Source organism: Notamacropus eugenii, chromosome 4 (assembly GCF_028372415.1).
Source record: "Notamacropus eugenii isolate mMacEug1 chromosome 4, mMacEug1.pri_v2, whole genome shotgun sequence".
Lineage (NCBI taxonomy): Eukaryota > Metazoa > Chordata > Mammalia > Diprotodontia > Macropodidae > Notamacropus > Notamacropus eugenii.
Window position 1 is genome coordinate 24,214,341 of NC_092875.1, and position 26,071 is coordinate 24,240,411.

The 26,071-nt window shown below is 42.7% G+C and overlaps 1 protein-coding gene across 1 annotated transcript; it reads left to right on the plus strand.

Moving 5' to 3' along the window:
- The first annotated feature begins 8,324 nt into the window (after positions 1-8,324).
- LOC140499161 (2'-5'-oligoadenylate synthase-like protein 2) lies at positions 8,325-25,981 on the plus strand. The gene is made up of 6 exons (XM_072600239.1): positions 8,325-8,897; positions 10,984-11,281; positions 12,731-12,906; positions 18,788-19,029; positions 20,313-20,460; positions 22,097-25,981. The coding sequence occupies exons 1-6, from the start codon at positions 8,700-8,702 to the stop codon at positions 22,565-22,567; spliced, it is 1,533 nt and encodes a 510-aa protein (XP_072456340.1). The 5' UTR covers positions 8,325-8,699; the 3' UTR covers positions 22,568-25,981.
- The last annotated feature ends 90 nt before the right edge of the window (positions 25,982-26,071 follow it).

A 26,071-nucleotide genomic window follows, 5' to 3' on the forward strand; every position in this document is an offset into this window, starting at 1 on the left:
CTGGAGAGATTAAGCATCCAAGGTCACCCACGTGGTAAATATCAGAAGTGGGATTTGAACCCAGAACCTCTGACTCAACCAACCAACCAATCAATTAACAAGCATTTTTAAAGCACCTACTGTGTGTCGGACACTGTCCTAGGTGTAGGAAATACAAAGAAAAATGAAACCGTCCCTATTATCAAGGAGCCTACAGTCCACTGGGGGAGACAACAGATGAATAAATAAATAAAAAGAAGTAAGGGAGGCACTAGCAGTTGAGGGGCTCAGAGAGCATTTCATGCAGAAGGTGGCACATAAGCTTAGTCTTGAACAAAGAGAGAGATTCTGTGAAACAGAAATGAGAATGGAGTACATGGGGGATGGCCATTACAAAGACATGGAGATGGGAAATGGGACCTCAGAAGCCATGTAGTCCAACTTTGTTATTTTACAGATGGGGAAACAGGCGAAGAGAGGGGTGTTTGTTTTTTTTAAGGTGACTTGTCCATGATTACACAGCCAGCCAGTGTTTGAGGTAATATTTGACCTCCGGTCTTCCTGACTCCAGTAGAAATCCTGATGCAGAGACGGGAAATTTTTTAAAAACATAGAAAGGGAAAGGGGGTCAGGAGAAGGGTGCTACTCCTCACTCTCCAGGTTTTACCACCTCACCAGCAGCAGCTTCCTCATTCTTGAGATTCCTCTAGCCTGCAGCTCTCTCTTGTGATAACTGAGTCCCTGGGCTGCACTGTCTCTTCATGAAGGAACCCAGCTATACTCACTTTTCCTCCAGCTCCACTTTTCAATCTCTAGTATTTGTATCCCCTCCACTTATCACAGAGCATGACACACACTTCACAAATGCTCTATTTATCCATCCATCTTTCCATCCATCCATCCATCCAACCATCCATCCATCTACCTACCCATCTAACCATCCAACCACCTACCCACCCATTAAACCATCCATCCATCTATCCATCTCTATCCACCTATCTATCCATCCATCTATCCACCCATCCATCTATCCATCTATATCTACCTATCATCTACCCATCCAACTATCATCCATCTATCTATCCAATCATCTACCTATCTATCTACCTACCTACCTATTTATTGTAATATTGTTTTAAACACATGGGACCTTAGTTGATACAACTTGGAACAACATTAAATTTACAGCCAGAAATTCACAGATTCATACATTCAGAGCTGGAAGGGAACTTACAAATCATCATTTTACAAATGAGGAAACTGAGGCCCTGGAAGCTGAAATGATATACCCAGGGTTATACAGCTAGTGTTTGATCTATGTTTCATATCTAAGAATTCCTGAAGTGAGTCCAGGATTTTATCCAGTGCACTTCCCACTCTATCAACCTCTCCCCCAAGTCCTGCATCCTAATCTTGTGAATAGGAGCAAGTTACTCCCCTATTCTCAGGGCCTTGTTTTCTTCCTCTGTCAAATAGTGAGGCTGGCCTTGATTGTCTGCAAGGTCGTGTGTTTTTTTCTGTTTCCAGAGTGGTCCCATAAAGGGATGGGAGGAAGAAACATACCATGTTAATTACCAGATCCCAAAAATTCAAGCTGGGAGGGAAATTCAGCTAATACCATCTTTGGTTGCATTAAGGGAGTATCAAAGACTAGGCGGTTGATGCCCTAGTGGATATCCCTCTTGGAACACAAATGGACTACTGTATTCAATTTGAGGCATCACCTTTTAGGAAGGACTTGGATAAGCTAGTGAACAACTACTGGAGGGCAACCAAGAAATCAACTGAGGCCATGGCATGTGATGGACAATCAATTGACTGAACCAGGGATGTTTAAGCTGGAAAAGAGAAAACTTGGGGCAGAAGGGCAGGGGTACAATGGTTGTATTCAAAATTTTAAAGGGCTAAAGAAAGATTGAACTTATTCTGCTTGGCCAAGAGAAGAGATCTAAGACATTGAGGTGATCAATCAAGCAGCCAATAAAACATTTATTAAATGCATACTCTGTTCCAATCACCTTGTTAATTGCTGACTATACAAAGAAAGGCAGAAGACAGCCCTTGCTTTTGAGGAGTTCAGAGTCTAATGAGTAAGACAATATACAAATAATTATGAACAAATGAGTTATATACTGGAAAATTGGAAGTAATCAACAGAGAAAAAAGCCCCAGCATTAAGATGGATCTATCTCTCCATCTATCTATCCATCCATCCATCTATTCATCTGTCACTTTATCTATCTATCCTTCTAAAGGAAGGTTTCTAGAGGAAGCTTCCTGTAGAAGGAGAAATTTTAGCTAAGTCTTGAAGGAAGCCAGGAGACAGAGACAAAAAGGGCAAACATTCCAAGAATGGTGGACAGCCAGTGGAAACACCCAGATCTTAAATAAGATTTAAGCTTAATTTCAGGAAAATCCCTAATGATTAGAGCTATCCAAAAAAGGACTGGACTACCTCTGGTTCTTTGAACCTCAGAAAACCACCTGTTGACTATGTTCTCAAGGAGATTCTTTTTCAGGTACTGAGCAAAGTTGGCTTCTGACATCCCTCCCCTTTCTGACATTTGAGATTATGAAACTCTGTTATCCAACAAATCAATGACTCTGCGGTTCAGATTTTTCTCAGCTGGGCAGATAGCAGACACTACTAAGTGATATTCATACAAATATGTATGATTTAGCCATACCAAATATGAAGGTGTGAGTATGGAGGGAGAATTGCTTAACAGAGAGAAACCTGGACACTTAGTATCAGGAGATCTGGTTTAGAATTCTAGCTTAGAGTTGTGTAACTCTATCAAGTTGTATGATCTTGGTCAAATCTCTTCTCTAGTCTGGGTCTCGTGCTCTCATTGGTGAAACAAGGGCATTGGACTACGTAATCTTGAAGAACCATCCCAGCTCTAGAAGTATAACTTTCTATGAAATGTGAGAAGGGAGCACAGAGAGCTCAGAAGGACCTTACTGTCTTTTAGCATCCAACAGAGACTCCAGTGGGAAGAAGAATCAGTCACCTCACCTGGAGCATCTGCCCCATTCTCAAAATTCTCCAGATGAATTTTATCAGGCCTGTAATTCTCATATTAGACAATACACTACTGAGACTTCCAGGTACAAAAATCCCCATCACACCTGTCACACACATATCATTCCTATTTACTTTCTCATGCTGAAATTCCCTAAACAAGATACAAAGCAATTGAAATTAGAGACAAAGAGGATTGTATTCCTACTAACATGTAAATGACTGCTCTCAAAACAAGTTTCTGAAAAAGGAAAACGGTGAGAGAACAAGATCAGTGTGCTATCTCAAGAGGAGAGGAGGAAGAAAGGTGAGGAGGATAAAAGAAGAGGAGGCAGATTTTTTTACTTCCAGATGGTTTGTCTCTTCTTATTTTGTGACCTTGAACAGGTTACTTTCCCTCCATGGGCCTCTATTCCCTAACCTATAAAAAGAAAGGGTTTAAGAAGTTATCTCTAAGGGCCCGCTCAGCTCTGGCATCCCCTGTTTTAAGGTACCTCCAAGCTCAAAAATTCCCTCTTCTATGGGAATAAGAGCCAGTTAGCTCAGTTGGTTAGAGTGTGGTGTAACACCAAGGTCAAGGGTCCGATCCCCATAAGGGCCACAGTTGTTTGGGCGGTGGTGGTGTAATGGACAGAACACTGGGTTTAGAATCAGGAAGACTCATCTCCCTGAATTCAAATTCAGCCTCAGACACTTCCTAGCTGTGTGTTCCTGGGCAAGTCACCTAACCCTCAGTTTGCTCATAGGTAAAAAGAGCTGGAGAAGGAAATGGCAAACCACTCCAACATCTCTGCCAAGAAATCCCCAAATGGGGTCATGGAGAGTCAGATATGATGGAAACAACTGAAGGTAAACATTGGAACAGGCTCTTCCAGCTCTGACATCCTTCACTCTAAGCATCTCTTCCACTCTCAGTCCTATGAATTTCGCCTAATGCACAAAAGCTCAGAATTTCTCTGTTCATTGCTGCACATCTGGCTCTCAACATTCAGTTCTTTGCAATGAGTCAATATTTTGTCAGTCCTCTGCTACCCTCTTCTGGGCATTGTGGCGTATTTCCATCCTTCATCCCTTCCCACTCCAATCTTTTGAGTGGACTGAGTGGACTTTGAGTGGACTTGGGGTGTGGAACTCCCCAAGTTCTCAGCCTATCCTACCTCTCCATACCATCCCAAGAACAGCTGTCTCCTAAAGACTCTGTCAGTGAAATAATGCTATAAAATTCAGGCTAATGGGGGTTGGGGTCAGGGAGAGAGAAAAGGTGAACATGGAGGTGTTGATCATATCACCAAACATTAGGACCAAGGAACACCCAAATAAAATTTGAGAGAGAGATACTATAAAAATATTCTGTAAGTCCCTTTTGAGGAAGTCTCCCTGGACATCAGACACCAACTAAAATGTCATTTCCTCCAAGAAGTCTTTCATCATCCTGGTCAATATTTGCATTCTTCCTCAGATCCCATCCAGGTCTCTTGCACTTTTGGTGAAATATTAGGTATTATAGTTATCTGTCTCCTTCTACTGGCCTGTAAGCTCCATGAGACCTGAGAACAAGTCTTGACTAAAACTTTGCATCTCCTTAATGCTTATACAAAGCTCTGTACAGAGGAGGCTCTTGACAATATTTTTTTTTTTTTGCTGAAATTGGGTAGACCCAATGGGAGATGAAGGAAAGATATGCTTGTCCTGAAATCAAGTCAGGACTCTAGCACTGACCTCTAGAAAGATTTTGAGTGAGATGTCCTTCTAGAAGAACCGATGAAGTCTACAGTGACTGGGATTGCTGCTTAAGGGAGAATTTGGAAACACAGTGAGGAAGAGGCAGAGATCCTACTTCCTCAAAGAAGTTGGCCATGAGAAGGCAGATACCCAGGATGATTGATCCTGCTGGCACAGAGTAAGGCAGAAAAGGAGAAGGGAAAGGAGAGAAAAAGAGAAAGAAAAAGGGAAAGGGAAAGGGAAGGGAGAGGGAAAGAGAAAGGAAAGAGGGAGGTGAGAAGAGGCAGAGAGAAGGGGGAAGAAAAGAGAAGTAAATGGAAGAGAAGCAAAAGGGAAGGAGGAAGAGAGGGAAAGTGAAGGGAGAGGGAAAGAGGTATGAGAGGGCCAACACTCAGGGTGTGAGGTTTGATCTTGCCAGTACACAGCAAGGCAGGGCCGGGAAAAGGAAAGGGAAAGAGGAATGGAAAGTAAAGGGAGAAGGAAAGACAAAGGAAAGGGGGAAAGGTGGGAAAGTGAAAGAGGTGGGGAAGGGAAGGGAGAAAGGAAAGAAAGGAAATAGGGAGGGGAAGAGAGAGAAAAGGGATTGGAAAAGGAAAGTGAAGAGAAGGGGAAGGGGAGGAGAGGGGAAGGGAAGGAAAAGGAATTAGGAAGGGAAGAGGAGAGAAAGGGAAGGGAGAAGGAAAGTGTGAGGGTGAGGAAATGAGAAAGAGAAAAAGGGGAAAGGGAATGAGAAGGGAGAGGGGAAAAAAGAGGGAGGGAGAGAGGAGGGAAAGAAAAAGAGAGGGGGGAGAAAGAGGTGGAGATGGGAAGGGAGAAGTGAGAGGACACTTGGGGCAGGATTTAATAACTGTCTGTGACAAAATCACAGGATTCCAGAACTGGAAGAGCCCTTGGCAGCCACCTCATGAATCCTATGCCAGCCCCACAAAGAATCTCCATTGCAACACATCTGATAAGTCTCTTCTTGAAGCCCCGTAATGAATGAATTCTTTGGGAAGCCACTGCCTCCTGAAACAGGTCAGTCCACTATGGGACAGCCTGAGTTTTTGTGAAGTGCTTTTTGTTTGTTTGGAGTTTTTTATTTTTGTTGTCGTTTGTTTGTTTGTTTTTGAGCCTAACTAGTCTTCATATCCTCCAAACACTGCACCCAGTTCTGACCGGTGGATCCAAGTAAAATCAGCCTGATCCCTCTTCCACATGACAGTCCTCTATCCTCTTCTAAACCTTCTCTTCTGTAAGCTAAACACCTCAGTTTCTTCAGCTTGTCCTCATAGGACATGAGCTCAGGGTCATTGACCATGTTGGTTTCCTTGTCTTCAAAATGTTCTCCAACTTATCAACATTCTACTCAAACTATGGTGCCCAGAACTGAACACAGAATCTCCAGCTGTGATCTGACTAGAGTAGAGAACTGTAAGACTGTAAGACTCCCTCATTCCTGAAATTTGTGCCACTCAATGCAACACAAAATTAACTCTTCTTTTTTTTTTTGGCTATCATATCTTCCTATTGACTCATACTGAGCACTAAACTCCCCAGATCTTTTTCAAACAGTTATCTGTTTTATTATGCCTCCCCCTTTCTTGAACTCGGGAAATTGCTTTTTGGGGACCTAAGTATAAGATTTTACATTTACTTGAATGCTCAAATGGATCTATGATCTCACTGATGTAGACATAGCCTCCATGAATGCGACACATCCCAGCACATATAAGTCCATCTATTTTGTCTGACTTGTTCATGTCTCCCCCACAAGTTTGCCACAAGGGGTTTCCTGTGACAGTGACGTCGCTACTTTGCTCCAAAAAGAACAAAGAAAAAGAACACACATGTACAAAAATATTTATAGATGCTCTTTTCATAGTAGCAAAAAACAGGAAACTTAGGAACTAGCCCTTTATTGGGAAATAACTAAACAAATTATGGTATATGAATATGATGAAATATAACTGTGCATTGATGAATGACAGAATGGTCAATTTCAGAGTAAACTGGAAGACTTGTATGAAACTTGTATGGAATGAAACGTTATAAAGAAAAGTGACTGAAAAAATTTCAAATTCTGATCAAGGCAATGAGCCACAATTCTAGAAAACCAAAGGTAAAGCCCCATGTCCACATGCAGACAGAGAGGGGGAGGACTCAAGACACAGATGAGCCATACATTTTTGGAAGTGGACAATGAGGGGGTGTGCTTAACTATGCATGATTGTTCTGGGGGGGGTTGTTTCATTTTTTTCATTTTTTGTTCAGTGTGAGAAAAGAGAGGGAGAGGAAAAATAAAGTCAACAAGCATTTATTAAGTGCCAGGGACTGGTTAAAAAAAGGTGGGAAGAGAGAGAGAAGAGAGAAGAGACATCCCTCCCACAGTCACAGGCACATGGAGGCATCAATAAAAGCAGAGAGGTTTGGTAATAGCAGCTCTGCAGTTTCCCCTCTTCAACTCTACATGTCCTGGGATACTGGCGAGGTGAAGCTAAAGGGGGAAGTCACAAAGCATGTACATATAAGAACCACAAAGGGAATTGGGACATTGGTGAAAAACAGGTATGTGGCGGAGAATGGGAAGGAATGAACTTTAACTTCTCAGTTTTAGGGAGTCAGGACTGATACTCCTCCTTAAATGTGTTCTTTTATTCTGCTATAAATTGTATCTTGCCATCCTAATCTGTCTTCTCACAATCACTTGTTGTTAACCCAGAAGAGTACAATTTCTTTCATCCTTTGGTTCACAGGCTGAGTATACATATCCGAGACTGGGATGCCTCTCATGGTTTTAGACATAAAGACCTGAGTTGGAATTCTGCCTCAGGTACTTAATCTGTGAATCCCTGGAAAAATCTCATAACTGCTCTGTACCTCAGTTTCCTCATCTGTAAAATGAAGAGATTTGGAAGGGACTTCCAAGGTATCTTCCAGATCTTTGATGCTAAAGGCATTCTGAATAGAAAGTCATTTTCATCCCAGATGCCAATCCCTGGTCCAATATGAAATCTCTCTCTCTCTCTCTCTCTCTCTCTCTCTCTCTCTCTCTCTCTCTCTCTCTCTCTCTCTCTCTGCCTGTCCCTTTGTCTCTCTCTGTCCCTCCGTCTGTCTCTGTCTGTCTGTCTTTCTGTCTGTCTCTGTCTGTCTCTGTCTGTCTCTGTCTCTGTCTGTCTGTCTCTCTCTGTCTGTCTGTCTCTCTCTCTCTCTCTTCCCCTATCCCTCTCTCTTCCAACCCTTTCTCTTTCCCCTTCCTCTCTCTGCCTCCACCTAGGACCATAAAGTTTGAGAAAATAAATAAATAAATAAATAAATAAATAAATAAATAAATAAAGCTACTTTCCCATGAATTTAAAAGACCCAGTTCAGGACCAATCACTCCCAACACCCTAAGGGGACAGTGGCCGGTCAAACAGTGACCCCTACTGTTCCACAATAGAAAGGACCAGGGCAGTTTCAGTTTCCTCAAAAAGGAAAGAAATGAAACTTACTGGGATGGGGAAACAACGGCAGTCTAGGATCCTTTTCGTTTCTTCTCGTTAGTTTCTAACCAGATTTCTTAAGGTGGCACAGGAAGGAAATGGGCCCTATGCGGCCCCCCAGAACCCTGTGGGCTCACCTTGCCTCAGAACAGGCAGCTAAGAGCCCCGGCTTGCCCCGCTCCTCAGACCTTCACCATCATCCTTCCCAGTGTCCCCTGAAACCAGGTGAGGATGAGCCTCCTTAAGGAGGAAGGCGGGCCTCTGGGCAGGATCCACCCCACTCCTGGGTTATTTCTGCACCTCCTCACTCACACAGATCTTTTGGCGATGGTAGTTTGTTCCAGCTCTCACCTAGCCCTTAGTCATTGAATGGGCATTCCTCAGAGTCCTAACTGAATTTTAATGATTCTGGAGGAGAGAATAAAGCTGACAACATCACCCTAGTGAGGTCATTGGTCCTCCAAGAACGAAGAACCACCAACAACAACACCCTGCAGCCACGGATCTTGATGGAGTTCTTTCTTGATCTGTACCAAACCCCAGCCCAGAGGCTGGATGCTTTTGTGACTCAGAACCTCCAACCAGACGTGGAGTGGAAGGAAGAGGTTGATGATGCCTTTAAGAGGGTCGAAAGGTTCCTGAGGGACCGGTGCTTCCACACCCAGAACTTCCTGGATGAAGAAATTAGGGTGAAAAAGGTGGTCAAGGTGAGAAGAACAAAGAAGTTCTGGGGAGGGGCCTTTCATCTGCTCTCCATCCAGTGTGGGTAAAGGTCAGAGGCTGGGGAGCCAGCTGGACTGCCTGAGGACCCAAGAAGAGGCCAGAGGCTGCCCTCGGTGGGGAAGTCGGGGGAGGGGTGGGGAGGAGAAGGCAGTCTGTAGCAGGAGAAATTATAGGGATTCCAATGGTCCCTCTGTCATGGGCTACCTGGATGACTGGACAAGTGATTTCACCTCCCTGTCTTCACTTTCTCCCTGACTGTTTGGTGTCAGGTCTTCCAGTTCTAGAACTATTATACTATCATAAAGAGAGGATGATCTGAGGTTCCCAGTTCTCTAAGTGAAATAAAATTTGTAAAGTGCCTGGCACATAGTAGGTATTTAATAAATGCTTGTTCTCTCCCCTATTCAGTTTTCTCTGATGGGATGTACCCAAGTCACTAGCTTTTGCCAGTGTCCCCATGACTACCCTGGGTCCCTCCCTGTCTCCTCAGGCCTATGGCTGACTAGAGGACAGAATCCTTGAAGCAAAGTCTTTCATTACTTTGGTGGGGGAGGGGGGATGGAAGGGGAGGAAGTGGTACAAGTTTCCTCTGGAAGCAGTAATATTCAAAATACATGCAAATAAGAGGAAGCTATGTGGCCCACTGGATAGAGGGCAGAGCTTGGCACCAGGAAGACCTGAGTTCAAATTCAACCTTAGACACTTTTACTACCTGTGTGATCCTGAGCACATCTTTAACCTCTGCTTGCCTCAGTTTCTTTAACTTTAGAATAAAGATAACAATAGTACCTACTTCCCAAGGTTTTTGTGAGGATCATATGAGATAAAATTTGTGAAGTGCTTAGCACATTGACTGGCATAGAATGGTTGTGGTCCTTTGTGCTCGAGGGTGGTGTATTGACTTGGGAGTGAATTGTATTTAAGTGAGGCAGAGCTGAACAAAGTCATCAGCCTCCCTCTCTCCTTCAGAGTCATCAGAGTCCAGGACAAAAGTCAGGATGATTAATGATGGCCCAGGATGCAATGGATGACTTTGGCCTTTCTAAATTAAAGTCTTTCCCAGGCTTCAGGATACCTTTCAATGAATAAGGGCTAGATAAGAATTGATACAAGAGATGGCCTAATTTGCCATCAAGGTCCTCCTTACAATATGTAGAAGCAAGAGGAAGTGTAGGCAGGAGACCCTGGGAGCCCAGTCAGGAGACAGAATGTGGCAGTGTGAGGAGCAGCCCAGGCCCAGCCAGGGCTGGGACGTGGCAGTGTGGGGAGCTCCATGAGATATTGTGGTCAGAATTGGGAAAGAGGATTTGAGGAGAGTTATTAACTGTGCTGACTGATGTTGGGACATGGCAGTGCCCAGGGTCAACCAGTAGCAGACGGAAAAGTCTTAGTGCTTCAGTAGCCTGAAATGGGAAAGTAACTTGAAGACTCCCCAGTAAGAGAGAATGCCACTCAAGATGGCCCATTCCACTTTGGAATGACATGACGCTACATGTAGAATGAGGAAGGATCTCTAAGCCCAAGCAGTCTAATCCCCTTATTTTATAGATAATAAACTGGGACTTCGAAAGGTCCAGTGACTTGCCCAAGATCACACAGCTTGTTAGTTCTAAATATTCAAATGTTCAGGGGTGGTCTGAAGTCAAAGGCTCCCCAATCAAACATGTAGGAGCTTTGTATTTCTCCTAATTGTAGGCATTTACTGAAAATCAGCATGAAGGGTTGCCTTTACCTAGCCCCCAACTTCTCTTACTCTTAAGACTGAGGTAGTTCAAAAAGCATCTTACATTGTTCATTTATTCAACACTTATTAAGCACCTACTGGGTACCAGGTACCGTGCTAGGTGTTAAGGATACAAAGAAAAATAAAATAATTCCTGCCCTCCAGAAGCTTCCATTCTATTGAAGGGGAAACAAAATGCAACAAATGGATAAACTAGGTGACAGGGTCCAAGGCGTCTGTCCACAAATACTCCACCTCCGAGCCCTCAGGAGTTTCATTCGTGGGTCAAGGGCAGCTCAAGGTCAACATTGCTTGGGCTGACAATTAACCTCTTCTGTCTTTGTCAGGGAGGCTCCACTGGGAAAGGGACAACCCTAAACCATGGCTCTGATGTGGACCTGGTCATCTTTCTGAGTTGCTTCTCCAGCTTCCGACAGCAGACCAAGCTCCGAGGTCAAATCATCACACATGTGGTGGAGATGCTCAACAAGTGTCGTGAGAGCCTGGCCTTTGACATCCAGGACATTACTGTGAAACAGCCATTGCATCGAGGGGTGACTCCTCGATCTCTGTACTTCTATATCCAGGCAAGAAGGATGAGCGAGCCTATTGAAATAAATGTGCTGCCAGCCTTCGATGCCCTGGGTAAGGGAAGAGCGGTGTCTCCCATGCCAGGCTGGAGACAAGAGATCTGGGGGGCGGTGCTCAAAAACCTCTTAAGCAAAGTCAAAGTAAACCCTTTGTTAGCCAGACACTGAGCTAAGTGCTGGAGACACAAAGAAAGTTTCTGCCCTAAGGAACTCACAGTATAATGGGGGGTGGGGGGGTGGGGGAGAGACAACATAGAAAGGGACCGTGGATCAAATCCAACCCCAGACACTTACTAGCTGTGTGACCTTGGACAAGTCACTTCACCCTGTTTACCTCAGTTTCCTCATCTGTAAAATGAGCTGGAGAAGAAAATGGTAAACCACTCCAGGGGAAATGGTAGTGTCCTGAATGGAAATAATGATAATGATGACAATCATCACACACACGTACATACACACATATACACATACATGTGAATGTGTGTATGTGCATTGTATGCGTATACATATTGTGTGTGCATGTGTGTCTGTGTGCATATACATGTGTGTATACATATAAACATGAGTATTTGTGCATGTGTGTACACATGTACATACACATATATTGTGTATATGTGTGTACATGTGTGTATGCCTGTATGCACATGGATATGTGTGTATAAATATATACATGTGTATGTGTATATTGTGTTTGTATATGTGTGTGCACATGCATATGATGTGTGTGCATATACACACATGTGTGTGCATATACATGTGTGTTCTGTACCTACATGTGTGTGTGCATGTGTGTGTTGTGTGTGCAGATGTGTGTATATACATACATACATATCTCCCCAAGGTTTACACATGTTTTTTCATTTGGACAACTATAAGGTAATTAGGGAGACATGAACTTGGAGAACAGAAGAGTAGATGTTAAGTTCTGTTTTACTGAAGTTGAATGGCCCCCCTGTTTGGTGGACAGCTTGTAGGGAAACATCTTATTCAGGTGTGGGTGGCATGCAAGGGTGGATTAAAGCCAGCTAGAATCCACTCTGGGAAGTCAATTGTTAAATTTTCAGGGTGAGCATTTATGTTTTGGAAATCTCAAGCTACAAATCAAGGTTTGATTTATTGTTTTGTAGCTTTTCTAGACTTAAGAAAGTGATGGAGAAAAACATTTTCATGTTACTCACATGAAATTATTCACATGGATTAGCATGATAATAACATAATAATAAGTTATAAAGGAAATGTTGAAAGAGTGTCAGGCATCATTTTTTTCAGAGAACCAGTTATTAAATATTTATCAGCTCACTCCTGGTGGAAATAGATGGCATTTGAGGTCTCTTCGACTTCTGATATTATGATTCTGAGTATCTGGGGGACTGGGCTTTGGGGAATCCAATCCCCCCCAGATAATGCCAGCTCCACTTCCCAAGAAAAGGAATCCTCCAACTTTTCTCCAGAGAAATCTTCCTTTACCCAAATCCAGGATTTGCTCTGTGTCCCCTCCCTACAGGAAATCTTGCTCCAGATGAGAAGCCACCTTCAGCAGTCTATGAAAATCTCATAAAGAGTGGAAGCAAGGCTGGTGAGTTCTCTACATCCTTCACTGAATTACAGAGGAATTTTTTAAAGCAGAGGCCAGCCAAGCTGAAGAGCCTCCTTCGACTGGTGAAGCACTGGTACCTGAAGGTGAGCACCATGGTAGAAGAAAGGTGGGTGAGGGGCTCCTCACTGGCAGGGGTCAGGGAGGTCAGATGAGCAAGGGACAGGGAAAGGACACCCCCACAGTACTCCTTTGGAAAGACTAGAGTCAGAGGATCTGGGTTCTACTCCTGCCCCTGCTACTAACTGCCTATGTGACTTTAGACAAGCTGTTCTCTGAACCTCAGTTTCCTTCTCTACAAATTTGGGGGTCAGACTAGACGTCCTCTGAGGTCCTTTCCTGTTCTAAATCTAGGCTTCTAGAAATGTACATGCAGATAAGCAGAATTCTGGGTGGGATTGTTACATCACCACTGCTTGTAAGAGATTTCCCTGACTGCAGCTTCTATCTCCTAGAAGAGGTCTGGATAGTTGTATCCACAGGACCCTCTCTGGTCTCAACAGGACCTCCTGCTTGCCCACTGTTAGACTCTCTGGTGACCCATGACACAACTCTAAACTTTTAGAGTATGACCCATGGTAAGGCAGGGGTCTCTACCAATGAAGAACAGGATATATCCTATAGGGTCCCCACAGGGTACTTTAACCAGTCGTCCTGATTCAGAGGCCCAGGCTCCACCCATTAGGCCACAATGACTTTCTGACTCAAATCCCTATGCCTAAGAGAAATGCAATGTTAAAAAATATGTGTTAGGTCACCATTTCTCAGGGCCTTGTTGATGAAAAGTCAACAAGGAAATGCTATAGCCTGTCCTCCTTGGCTTGAGGAAGATCCAGGTTCAAAGCTTTAACCCTCATGGGCATAGCTTATGAGCTGTGTGACCCTCATCAAGTCATCTAACTTCTACACACCTCAGTTTCATCTTTAAAATAAGGCTAGAAAGAGAACATACTTCACAGAGCTTTTGTGAATCTCAAAGAAAACTATGTTCACTAAGAGCTTTGTAAATTTCAGAGAGATGAATGAACATCAGTTGCTTGTTTTATTAGAGAGAAAAGGGACATTAAAGATAATTTAGTCTAGCAGGACCACTCTTATTTTGAAGATGAGGAAAAGGTCCACAGAGGAAAAGTGACTGACCCAGAGGAATCCAGATTAAATAAGCCCCATGATAGCAAGATGTCCTGAACAGAGATGTGAAAACAAACAGACAGATAGACAGACTAACATGGATGGGTAGACAGATAAATAGGTAGATAGATAGATAGATAGATAGATAGATAGATAGATAGATAGATAGATAGATAGATAGATAGATAAACAGACAAAGAGAGAGACAGATAGATGAGTGGATAAATGATAGATAGATAGATAGACAGAAAAACAGACAGACAAAGAGAGAGACAGATAGATGAGTGGATAAATGATAGATAGATAGATAGAAAAACAGACAGACAAAGAGAGAGACAGATAGATGAGTGGATAAATGATAGATAGATAGATAGATAGATAGATAGATAGATAGATAGATAGATAGATGATAGATAGAGCGGATGGATAGATGATGGATGGATAGATGGATGAGTGCATAGATAGTAGATGATGGCTAGATCAGTACATAGATAGATGAATGAATGGATGGATGGGTGGATGGATAGGTGGATATAGATGGATAGATGAGTGCATAAATAGACAGATGGATAGATAAACAAAAAGATAGTGAACAAATCTAGAAATATGTATGTAAGTATTACACGTACATACACATTTTAGTAGGTAGCTGGTGCATGGGATAGAGCACAGGACCTGGAGTCAAGAAGACCTGAGTTCAAATCCAGACTCAGACACCAACTATGACCTTTAGGCAAGTTGCTTTATCTCTCTCAGTCTCAGTTTCTTCATCTGTAAAATAAGAATAAAAACAGCACCTACCTCCCAAAGTTGTTGTGAATATCAAATGATGTTGGCAAGGTGTTTGGTACCTAGTGGGTACGTAATTAATGCCTTTTTCCTCCTATCCCCTTCTTATATCTATGTAGAAAAAGAGATAAATAAAATATTTATTAAATTCCTATAATGTACTGAATACTATGCTAAGCAGAATAGGCTAATGTTGGCCTAATATCAATGAGTATCTGTCTCTGGCTTCTATCTGGGTGACCCATGGGAATGGCATATGAAGTTCTTGAGATCCTATCTTGACACAGAAGTCCACAAGAGACGCCCTTAATTCCTCCATTGAAGAGTGGCATGTAAACCCTTAGAAAGGTTAACAGAGATCACAAAAGAACCAATCAGACCGAATAAGGACCAGGTCATTCTAGGCTCCTCCCACTTCCTTTTTGAACAGTTATTGTACTGGTAAATCACAGGAAGGATAATAGCTAGCAGTTCTCAAAGATTGTGGCATTTGGTTTGCGCAACAAGCCTGAGAGGTAGATGTTATAATTATCCTCACTTTACAGTTGTGAAAACTGAAGCAAACAGAAGCTATCTTAACACTTAAACTAAAGTAGAAAGAGATCAATCAGACATTCAATAAACCTTTACTAAACCTTCCATGTGCCAGGAACTGTACTAAACTCTACAGATGCAAAGAAAGTCTAAACAATCCCTGCTCTAGAGAAGCTCCGTCTAATGGGGGATTTAAATATGCAAGCAACTATGTGCAATCAACTATGGACAGAACAAACTGGAAATAGTTACCAAAGAGGAGACACTCAAACTAAAGGGGTTCAGGGAAAGGTTTCCTGTAGAAGGTGGGATTTTAGCTGGGACTTGAAGGAAGCCAGGGGACAGAACTGAGAAAGACAGAGAAAATGCCCAGAGTCAAGAGATGGAGAGTCTTGTTTGAGGAACAGCCAAGAGGCCAGTGTGACACCAGATCTTAGAGAACCCTGGGGATAGGAGTGGGGGCAGGGAAGGAAAAATATGAGAAAGGGAAAAAAGAAAGTGTGAGGTAAGGTAGAAGGAGACTGGAAAGGTAGGAGGAGGCAGGTTAGGAAGGGTTTTAAATGACAAATAGAGGACTTTGTATTTTCTCCAGACTAGGGTTTACTGAGTTGGAGGTGGGTGTGAGGAGGGTGAAATGATCAGACTTGCTCACTTTAGTGACTGAATGGAGGATGGACTGAAATGAGGAGAGCCTTGAGGCAGGCAGACCCCTCAGCATCTAATGTAATAGTTCAGGTGTGAGGGGATGAAGGTCTGTACCAGGATGGGAGTGGTGTCATATTCAAGAGATGCTGCAGAGATGAAATCAACCAGAGATGCTACAGATCTGAAATTGATGAGAGATGATGCAGAGGTGAAATTGACAGATCTTGGCACCATATTGGATCTGGAGGTTGAGAAAGAGTTAAAGCATCCAGGATGATACCTAGATTGTGAACCTAAGGGATTGGGAGGATGGTGGTTCCATAAGGAAGGGAGGGAAGGGTTTAGAGGGAAAGATAATGAGTACCATTTTGGATATACAGATGGTAATTGATTTCATGGGAGCTGATGAGATTACCAAGTAAGGTAGTATAGAAGACAAGAGGGTCCAGGACAGAGCCTTGAAGGCACGTACAAGACTTTGACCTGGAGGAAGATCTAGCGAAGGAGACAGAAAAAGAGGTCAAACAGGTAGGAGGAGAACCAGAAGAAAGGAGTGTCCTGAAAACCTAGAAAGAAGAGAGTATTGAGGAGGAGAGAGTGATCAACAGTGTCAAAGGCTGCAGAGAGGGCAAGGGAGAATGAGCATTGAGAAAAAGGCTACTGGATTTGGCAACTAAGAGATCAATGGTAACTTTGAAGAGAGCCATTTCAGTGAAATGAAATGAGATCAGAAGCCAGATTGCAGAGAGTTGAGGACCTGGCCATGGTCCCACAATTAGTTAGTGTCTGAGGCTGAATTTGGACTCACCTCTTACTAACTTTGTGACCTTGGATTACTCACTTTTGGTTCCCTGGGCCTCAGTTTCCTCATCTATAAAATGAGGAGATTGGATTAGATGGTCCCTGGAGCCCCTTTCAGCCTAGAATTCAAGGATCCATGGTCCTATCCTACAAGGTCAGTGTGCCAGTGGTATAACATGGTATCCCACAAAATCTAAAACCATCCTAGGTTGCATTGAGACACAGGGCCTAGAACATCAGAGTTGGCATTTATGCTGTAGGTTTCCCTGGTCCAGTCACATCTGGAGCACAGTGCTAAATATGACATTGCAGGAAAGTTAAGTTATGGTTTGCCCAAAAGAGGTTTACAAGATTGTGTGAAGACCAGAGACCATGCTACATGGACACTGGTTGAAAGAGTGAAGAATAGTTAGTCTGAAGAAGGAATGCTCAGAGAGACACCAGAGCTATCCTCAAGTATTTGAAAGGCTAACCTGGTAGGAGAGACTTTTCTAGAACCAAGAACAATGCAAGAGGGAAGCTGTAGAGGAGCCATCTTGGAACCAGGAGAAATTTCCTATCAATGACAGGTGTCCCAAAGTGGAACAGATTCAAGGGAGATCTTTAAGCAGAGGCTAGATAACCTTTTGTCAGGGATAGCAGGGAAGACAACCTTGGCCAAGTATGGATTGAATTCACTTGATGGCCCCCTGGATCCCTCCCACCTCTTAGTTCTTGAGATGCTAGCTACATAGAAAAGTCCACATGAGAAGTAGGACACCTCACCTGATCAAGAGTGGCCAGTTGGACCAAAGATTTCCCTTTTTATTGAAATTTTTACATTTCCCAGAGCAGAGGCAGCTTTCCCTAAGGCCAGCCTCACTTGCTGCTGGCCAAATCTTTGGTCTTGTGCCAGACAATTTAGTGCATTGTCAGTTAAGGGGTACAGAGGTTAGAGTGCTAGACCTGGAATCAGGAAGACCTGAGTTCAAATGCTGCTTCAAACACACACTAGCAGGACAAATCAACTCAACTTTTATCAGCCTCAGTTTTCTCAGTTGTGAAATGGGGGTGATAATAACATTTATTTCACAGGGCTGACCCTTTGTCAGGGATACTAGAAAGCCTCAAAAAAGATAGTATTTGTCAAGTGCCTTGTAATCATTAAAACCTCACATTTTGACCAATGAACGAAATCAAAAAATAAATAAACAAGAGCATTCAAGGTGACCTGGTAAACCCTAGACACTGAGCAGTATTGAAAACCATGATACTAGGAGTTCTTTCTGGATTTTCATCAGTTCTTTCTATTAACCCGTGTTCACTAGCTCAGCATCATCTTCATTCCCTTACTTTTTCTCACTCCACACGTCCAATCAGTTACCAAGTCTTGCTTCTATCTCTGCACTGTCCGTCCTCTCTTCTCACATAGGCACTCCACTAATTCAGGCCTTTATCACCTCTCACCTGAATTATTCCAATAGCTCTCTATTGGTTCCCTTATCTTTAGGCTATCCCCTCCCAGTTCCATCCTCCATACAGTTGTAGAAATGATAGGACAAATCATGACAACCCCAGGCTCAATGATATCCAGGGGGCAAGCCTTTCATAATTTAGCTCCAATCTACCTTTCCAAGTAATATATTACTCACTTTCCCATATTCTATAGTCCAACCAAATGAGCCTTCTTGTCATTGCACACATATGATGCTCCATCTCCAATCTCTATGCCTTTGCATAGGCTGTACCCTGTGCCTGGACTGCACTTTCTCCTCTACCTGTTGAAATCTCCTTCAAAACTCAATTCAAGCACCATCGCCCAGTTGCTAGTGCTGCTGTCCCTAAAATTAACTTGTATTTATTAGGAATCTAAAATCTATGTAAATTTTGTCTCCTCCACTAGAATGTAATCTCCTCAGGGGCAGAGATTGTTTTCACTTTTGCCAAATCATCCCTGAGACCTAGCACAGTGCCTGACATCAAGAAAGTGCTAATTCTTGATGCTTTTTCATTCATCAATAAATGTGTGTTGACCGAATGATTGATTGACTCTAACTCATGAAGGATGGTCTTGCTTTTTTTTCATAGAAAGTGAAAGCTAAGTGCCCCCGAACCTTTCTGCCCTCCAAATATGCCCTGGAACTGCTGACCATCTATGCTTGGGAGACTGGAACTGAGGAAGCTGAGAATTTCAACACTGAAGAAGGCTTCGTGACTGTGATGGAACTGCTCAAGGATTATGATAATATATGCATCTATTGGACCACAAATTACAATTTCGAAAATCCTGTCGTTCGAGACTTTGTGAAACAGAAACTAAAGGAAAATAGGTACCCAGCTCCTTTCTCCCTGCCTCTGCTCTCTTGGGGTGGGGAACATGAGAAGGAAGGGGAAAGGAGTGCTTCTTTTCTCATAGGGAAAAGAGTAAGATTGGGGAACCATGTAGGAGATGAGTAGGTGAAGGCTTCTGTAAAGTGAACAGGGAAAATGGGACTGATGTGAGTAGGACTGAATTACTTATATCAAGTACCTCACCTCTCACTCCCACCCCTTCTCCAACAAACCCAGCTGCTCCTGGGCCCTGGGGTTTAGAGAAGACCTCTTTAGTTTTCGGCAAGATGGGTACCACCTCCCATACTTGTAATAATAACACCTACTTCCCAGGGTTGTGGTGAGAATCAAATGGCATAATATTGGTAAAGTACTCAGCACATAGTAGGCATTTGAATGGTCATCTGCTTCCCCCATCCCTTCTCCCACCCTCTGGTTTTCCTCTTACCCTAACGGGAAACATCTGAGTGCCCACAGGTCAGAGAGGTTGTGGGGTGAGTGTAGGTTTCTGGAAGGGGCTGAGGTTAGATGAACTCTGAGGTCCCAAAGACTCTATGGCATGAGATGTAGGGAGAGCCCAAGTGGCAGCAGCATCTTGTGCAGTCCTAGAAATGATGTTTGCTTCTCTTTCAAAGAGGAGTAAAGAGAGCTCAGGTTAGAAGGGACCTCAAGAGCCATCAAAGGAAATCCTTACCCCAAAAGAATTCCCTCTCTGACATTCCTAACAAGAGGTCACCCAGCCTTGGCTTAAAGAATTACATTAAGGGGAAATGCATCAGTCTTCATTCAAGGAACCCCTTCCATTTTGGAAAAACTGAAATCTCTCTGTCTCTCTCTGTCTCTGTGTCTCTGTCTCTATCTCTGTCTCTGTCTCTGTCTGTCTCTCTCTCTCTCCTCTCCTCCCTTTCTTCTGCTGTCTAAGACCAAGTGGAATAAGTAAGATTGTTCTTCCACCTCCTCAATTCCTTCAAACAATGCTCATAACCTAGCCGGCAGTCCTCTCTTCTCCTCAGGCCATGCTGCAAACAAGGGTAAGAAAATGAAAGTGTCTGAGGCTAGATCTGAAGTCAAGTCGTCCTGACTCCAGGCACAGTGGTTTTTCTAGAGTACTAGTTCATTGTCTATGGAACAAGAATTCTACTAGTTCTGCTTTGCCCAACAAGACAGTACTGGAAGCAGTGGGATGAACTTGCAAAGCAACAGATTTAAGCTCAATGTAAAAGAGGTGAGAGGGCTAGGTGATGGGGCAAAGCACCATCCTGAATCTACCTCTCTGTTCTAGACCCATTATCTTGGACCCAGCTGACCCTACCAACAATGTGGGAGAGGGAAAGAGATGGGATGTGGTGGCCCGGGAGGCTGCCCACTGCCTGAAACAAGACTGCTGCTATGATGAAAATGATGAAGAAATCCAAAGCTGGGATGTCCAGGTACAAGCCTCACTGCCCATGGCTGGACCTCCTCACCCTCTCTACCTCCAGTCTGTTCCTCAGCCCCTCTAACATCGCCAGGGTCCTAGGATCCTCCTAAGGAAGAATCTGAGCAGGATTGGCTATTTGATCACCTCCATGCCCCAAATGGACAGTCTGGAGTGGGCTTAGTAGGACAAAAAAATCTGACAGAGAGATCAAGGTAGGAATTTGAACTTGAGTCCTCTGAATCCAGAGTCAGAGTTCTTTCCACTGTATTGTGCTGACTCTCCAACAGTAATCCCAGTAACAGCCACTGGTCTGCCACTCCCTCAGAACAGAGAGTCAGCTAGGATTCTAGAATTACTGGATGTATGGAATGGAGGGCAGTCCCATAAGCAGGAATTCCAGCATCAGGGGCAAATCCAGTGGAGCCTACTGGGTCAATTTTGCTGCTAATCTTAAGCTCCCATTTGGGTCCAGAGGTGCGGATAGGCCCAGCTACCCTCTTTGGGAAGAGTCACTCCTGGGTGGCTGTGTGAAAAGTCCAAGGAGGCCCCATGATGGCATCAGGACTCTGGTATGGGAATGGGGAGGGGATGTGCATAGTTATAGTCTGGGACAGGGTGAAGGAGGAGAGGAAGGGAAGGGATTATACCAAGAGATGCTCATGCCCCCCAAAATCTCAACACTCTGTGCAAATGCCCTCGTGGCCCCATCCTTTACAGCTAATGGAAACTAAGAGATTACCTAAGAAGTTTTTGAGAGGCAATATGTTGGAATACAGTCAAGAGGAACAGTGTCTGACTCCTGTCCCTACCATGTACTACCGTAATCAGTCCCTGATCTTCTCTGAATCTTAGTTTATCTATATGTAAATGTCACTGATAATAATAATGTCTGCAACACCTGCTCCCTGGGTCTGAGGTGAACTTCTAGTGAGACTGCGTATGTATACTGTAGATATCTGAGCTTCTCTGTAGACATCAGGTATCTGATTCTCCAAGCCCAAAACTGAAGCCTAAAGAGTGTTTAAGAGCTTAAACACAGCAAAGGCAAGGTTTGAACTCCACTCCTCTGGATCCTCTAATTTCAGTCCCAGAGATCTTCCCATTCCCACTGTTGTGGATAGAAACACACTTGTCTAAGTACTAAATATTCTGAAAATATGAGGAATTGTTAGATGGCAGTTCGGTGAAGCTCTGGATTTGGACTCAAAAAGTCCTGAGTTCAAATCCAGCCTCAGACACTTCCTAGCTGTGTGATCTTAGACAAAGTGAATTAACCACTGTCTGCCTCAATTTCCTCAACTGTAATATGGATTTAATAATAGCACCTACTTTTGTTGTGAGGACCAGATGAGATATAAAAGACAGCAGAGTGTTTAGCACATAGTAGGTGCTATATAAATGCTAACTGTTGTTGTTATTAGATCTGTAGCCAGTTGTGGTTACTATAAGGCTGTCATTATGAAGAGTGGTTGGTTTGGTGAACCACCAAATGCCCCTGTTCCCATCCCTAGAAGCAGAGGATGGTGGTGTTTTCTGTCTCACCAAGAGTCATTGATGGATGTCCTTTTGATGCAGTTTGGGGGGGTCTCTTACTTTTAGGGGTCCAAGTCCCATCACCCCATCACTTTTATCTCCCTCCTTTCCAGGGAACCAGAAATATTCAGGTGGTGCTGAGACAGTCTGGCTGGGAAGACTGGAGATTGTGGGTGAATCCTTATGACCCAAGTTGGAAGATGAAAAACAAAATTAGACAGGATCGAGAACTCACAGGTCAGCTACGTCTATCCTTCCAGGATTCAAGGGGTGAAAGGCAGCTCCTCAGAGGTAGTGACACATTAGCCCAATATGGGATCTTCTACCGAATTGTTCTCTTCCTATTGGAAACCTTCAGTCCTGAGATCCAGATCTTTGTGAAGGGTCTCAATAACCACACCAAGGCTTTTGCTGCTGACCCTGACAACTACATCCAGGACTTGAAGGAGAAGATTGAAGAGGCAAGGGGGCTTCCAGTGGAGTCTCAGCTCCTAGAGTTCCAAGGTCAAATACTTGAAGATTACAAGAGCCTCAGACATTATGGGATCCAGGACAGTGACACCATCATCATGAGTAAATGGTGACCTCCAAAGAACTGAGAGAAATGGTTATTTCTCTCATATTAATAATCAATTATTTCCCCAATTGATAAATGGTCAAAAGATATGGACAGGCAATTTTCAGAGGAAGAAATTAAAGATATCTATAACCATATGAAAAAATGCTCTAAATCACTTTTGATTAGAGAAATGCAAATCAAAACAACTCTGAGATACCACATCACACCTATTAGATTGGCAAACATGATAGAACAGGAAAATGATAAATGTTGGAGAGAATGTAGGAGAGTTGGAACACTAATTCAAGTTTGAACCCATGTGCCCTTGATTCCAAGTCAATGCAAAATAACACTTCTTAAAAAAGGATCTTCATAAATTAATATCACTGGAAGGAAAGAATGGATGCGGTGGAGAGAGAGAAGGAGAGAGGGTTATGTACCACATTCTGAGCTGGGCATGAGAAGTGTTGAACAACAAAAGAGAGAGACAGAGAAAGAGAGACAGAAAGAGAGACAGAGACAGACAGAGAGAGAGAACAATAAAAATAATCTCGTGAAATCTGGGATCGAGCAAGATATCTTGAGAGAAGGAAAGTTAGATGGGGAAGACTAGGGTCAGATTAACGTAAGCAAAACAAAGACCAAATGTAGACTTAAAAGGATGAAAGTTTATGAGATGTGTGTGTGGAGGTAGGTGAGTAGGTGAGTATACAGTGTAGTGAATGGAAAAATAAGAGCCACTGTGTAGACCACTCCCCAAACCATTTTGAGCCCCCAATCAGGATCAAAGCCTGAACTAATCTATCAGACTGCTTTGCTTTGTTCTAAAAATTCCCTTTCCTGTGTCAGCAAATTAAAGACCTGTTTATAACAGGATGCCTGCAAGCAGAGTGGTGGGACTTATTTTAGTATCCCAGAGGCACATGCTGTACAGGGAAAAACAGATATCCTAGGATGGTAATTTCCAATGGACGCTACTCTGTCAATTGTCTTGTCACTTTGTATTTACAACTTATTTAGCTAAGAAACTTCCTTTCTCATTGTATATAAAAACTATAGAGACCATAAATCTGAGGGACACAGACAATCGGGAATTGTCCTAAAACATATTTAAGCCTGGTTGTTCTTTTATCACTCAGTCAGAACTTAGGCTCTGGCTCCTTGTATGTACAAACTTGCTAGCTTTGGCTAGCTTTAAGGGAATAAACAATACGAATTTACATGTCATCTAGGCTGTTTGCCTCCTTTAACCAAACTTTCAGGTCAACAGTTGACAGTTATATATAACAATGGGGAAACTGGGTTAAATTCCCCAATAAAAAAAAAGAGATGAAGAATGGATTTTTGAAAAACACACAATTGGCTGCATACAAGAAAGATTTTAAATTTACAGACACATACACTCAGTGAAAATGAAGGAGTAAAACAAAATCTTTCATGTTTTATGTGATTCCAAAAAACTAAGAGTTGTAATCATTATCTCTGACAAGTTAATAATTAAAAAGCATAAAATCAACAAAAAATAACAATAATTGATTCATAGGCACCAAATAGCTTAACAGATAAATTCTTTTATAAAGTTAGAACCAGCTTTATTTCTGAAAATAGTAATTTGTTCTTGTAGTCCTATAAGTTCTTGTCTATATCTCCATAGGTAGACTCCAGTAGATTATACATTATTATACATACTAGTCATTGTCAATAGAATTTCTCTTTCTAACTCTTCCTTCTGAGTTTTATTGGTATTATACAGAAATATTAATTACCTAGATACACTTATTCTGTATGCTGCCACTTCTCTGAAATTGTTCATTGTCCAATTGTTTCATTTACTCTCTAATATTTCCAAGCACACCATCATGTGCAAAAAGTGATCATTTTATTTTTTTCTTTGTCTATCCTCATTCTCTCAGTTTCTTTTTATTGACACTGCCATAGCTAGTATTTCTAGCATTATGTTAAATAGAAGTGGTGATCACAGACACCTTTGCTTCTCTCTTGATCTTATTTGAAAAGGTTCTAAGGTATCCCCATCACATATAATTCATTCCCCTTCCAGATCTGATCCTGACTTTTTGGACTTCAAAAACACGTGCCCACACTGGGTACCCTCAACAATTCCCCAGTTCCCCCACTCCCAATGTGTTTTTAAAGCTCCTTTAGTGTTATGTCTTCCCCCATTAGAATATAAGCACATGAAGGGCTTGTATCTGTACCCTACCACTTAGCACACTGTCTGGCATGTAGTTAGCACTTTTAAAAATGCTTTTTGCCTTGCTATATAATGCTGGCTCTTGGTTTTTTCCAGATACATTCTTGATATATGTATTTCCCTGCTCTTCCAGGTGAAGGATCAGTTTATTAAGGAGGACTCTAGCAAGAATCTTACCAGCAATGATGCAGAGAGAGACCCCCTTGTGATTGTCTCAGAACAATCTGTTCCCTTTACCTTTATAGAGATGGACAATGGAGGCATCCTTGACTTCCTGGGGATAACTAGTAAAGTATTTTGATTTATATGAGGAACTTTCATATGGGTATGAAGGAGAAATTCAGTTTGTTCTCTTTGGCTCCAGAAGAAAGAAATGGGAGAAATGGATAGAACTACCAAAAAGTCCAATTTTGGCCTGATCCTCACAATTAAAGCTATCCTAAAGGGAAGTAGACAGCCTTCAGAGGAAGACTTTCCCCCTTACTTTCTAGAATGGGAAGGGATGTCAGAGACCACTAGTCCAACTCTCTCCTGTTATAGATGAGGAAACTGAGACCCAGGGAGGTATGGTGAATTGCCTAAGGTCACACAGGCAGCAAGTGGCAGAAATGGGTTCAGGGTTGCTGTGGTCATGAAAAGAAAATGGAACCTCAACAAGAAACAAAACCAATTACAAAACTGATCTGTTGGGGAGTCCAAATGAGGAAATGTCTTCAAAACCTACAGTTCAAAGTTCAAAGGCTACACAAAGGTTTCATTCGCATTTTTCTCATCATGCCATGATTTATGAATCCTCAGGGTCAGAAGTCATAGGCCCCAACAGCACAATGCTCATAACACTTGCCTTTCATGTCATTTTCGTTTCCAAACATCACTCAGTTAGCAATCATCAATTAGGAGTTTTCTATATACCAAGCACTGTCCCAAATGCTGAGAACACTAAGAAAGGTTCAAAGTCTCTTCCTCCAATTTAGAGATGGGTCAATAATTCTGTACATATGTGAGCAGAATACCTTGAGTTAAGCAAGCACAATTTGTTATTACGTTGTTTTTTAGCTGTGACACATAGAAGGTGAATAATAAATGTTTGTGGATTGGTTGATTGATTCAATGTCAACTTGAAAGTAAGTCACCAGGGGAGTGTTCCTGGTACTTGGCTTGGCATGGTTTCAGCTTTGCTTTGTTTGTTTGTTATTAGTGTTGAATAAAGGTTTACATGATATGCCAGTCAGATGTGTGGATAATGCAAAACTAGGAGAAATAACTATCTCATCACATGCCAAATCATTGACAAGGTAGGACATTGATCTGAATCTG

Coding starts and splice junctions, on each gene's coding strand:
- LOC140499161 (XM_072600239.1), top strand. CDS start 8,700: ATGGAGTTCTTTCTTGATCTGTACCAAACCCCAGCCCAGAGGCTGGAT. Junction 8,898..10,983: donor GGGTGAAAAAGGTGGTCAAG/GTGAGAAGAACA, acceptor TGTCTTTGTCAG/GGAGGCTCCACTGGGAAAGG. Junction 12,907..18,787: donor TGAAGCACTGGTACCTGAAG/GTGAGCACCATG, acceptor TTTTTTTCATAG/AAAGTGAAAGCTAAGTGCCC.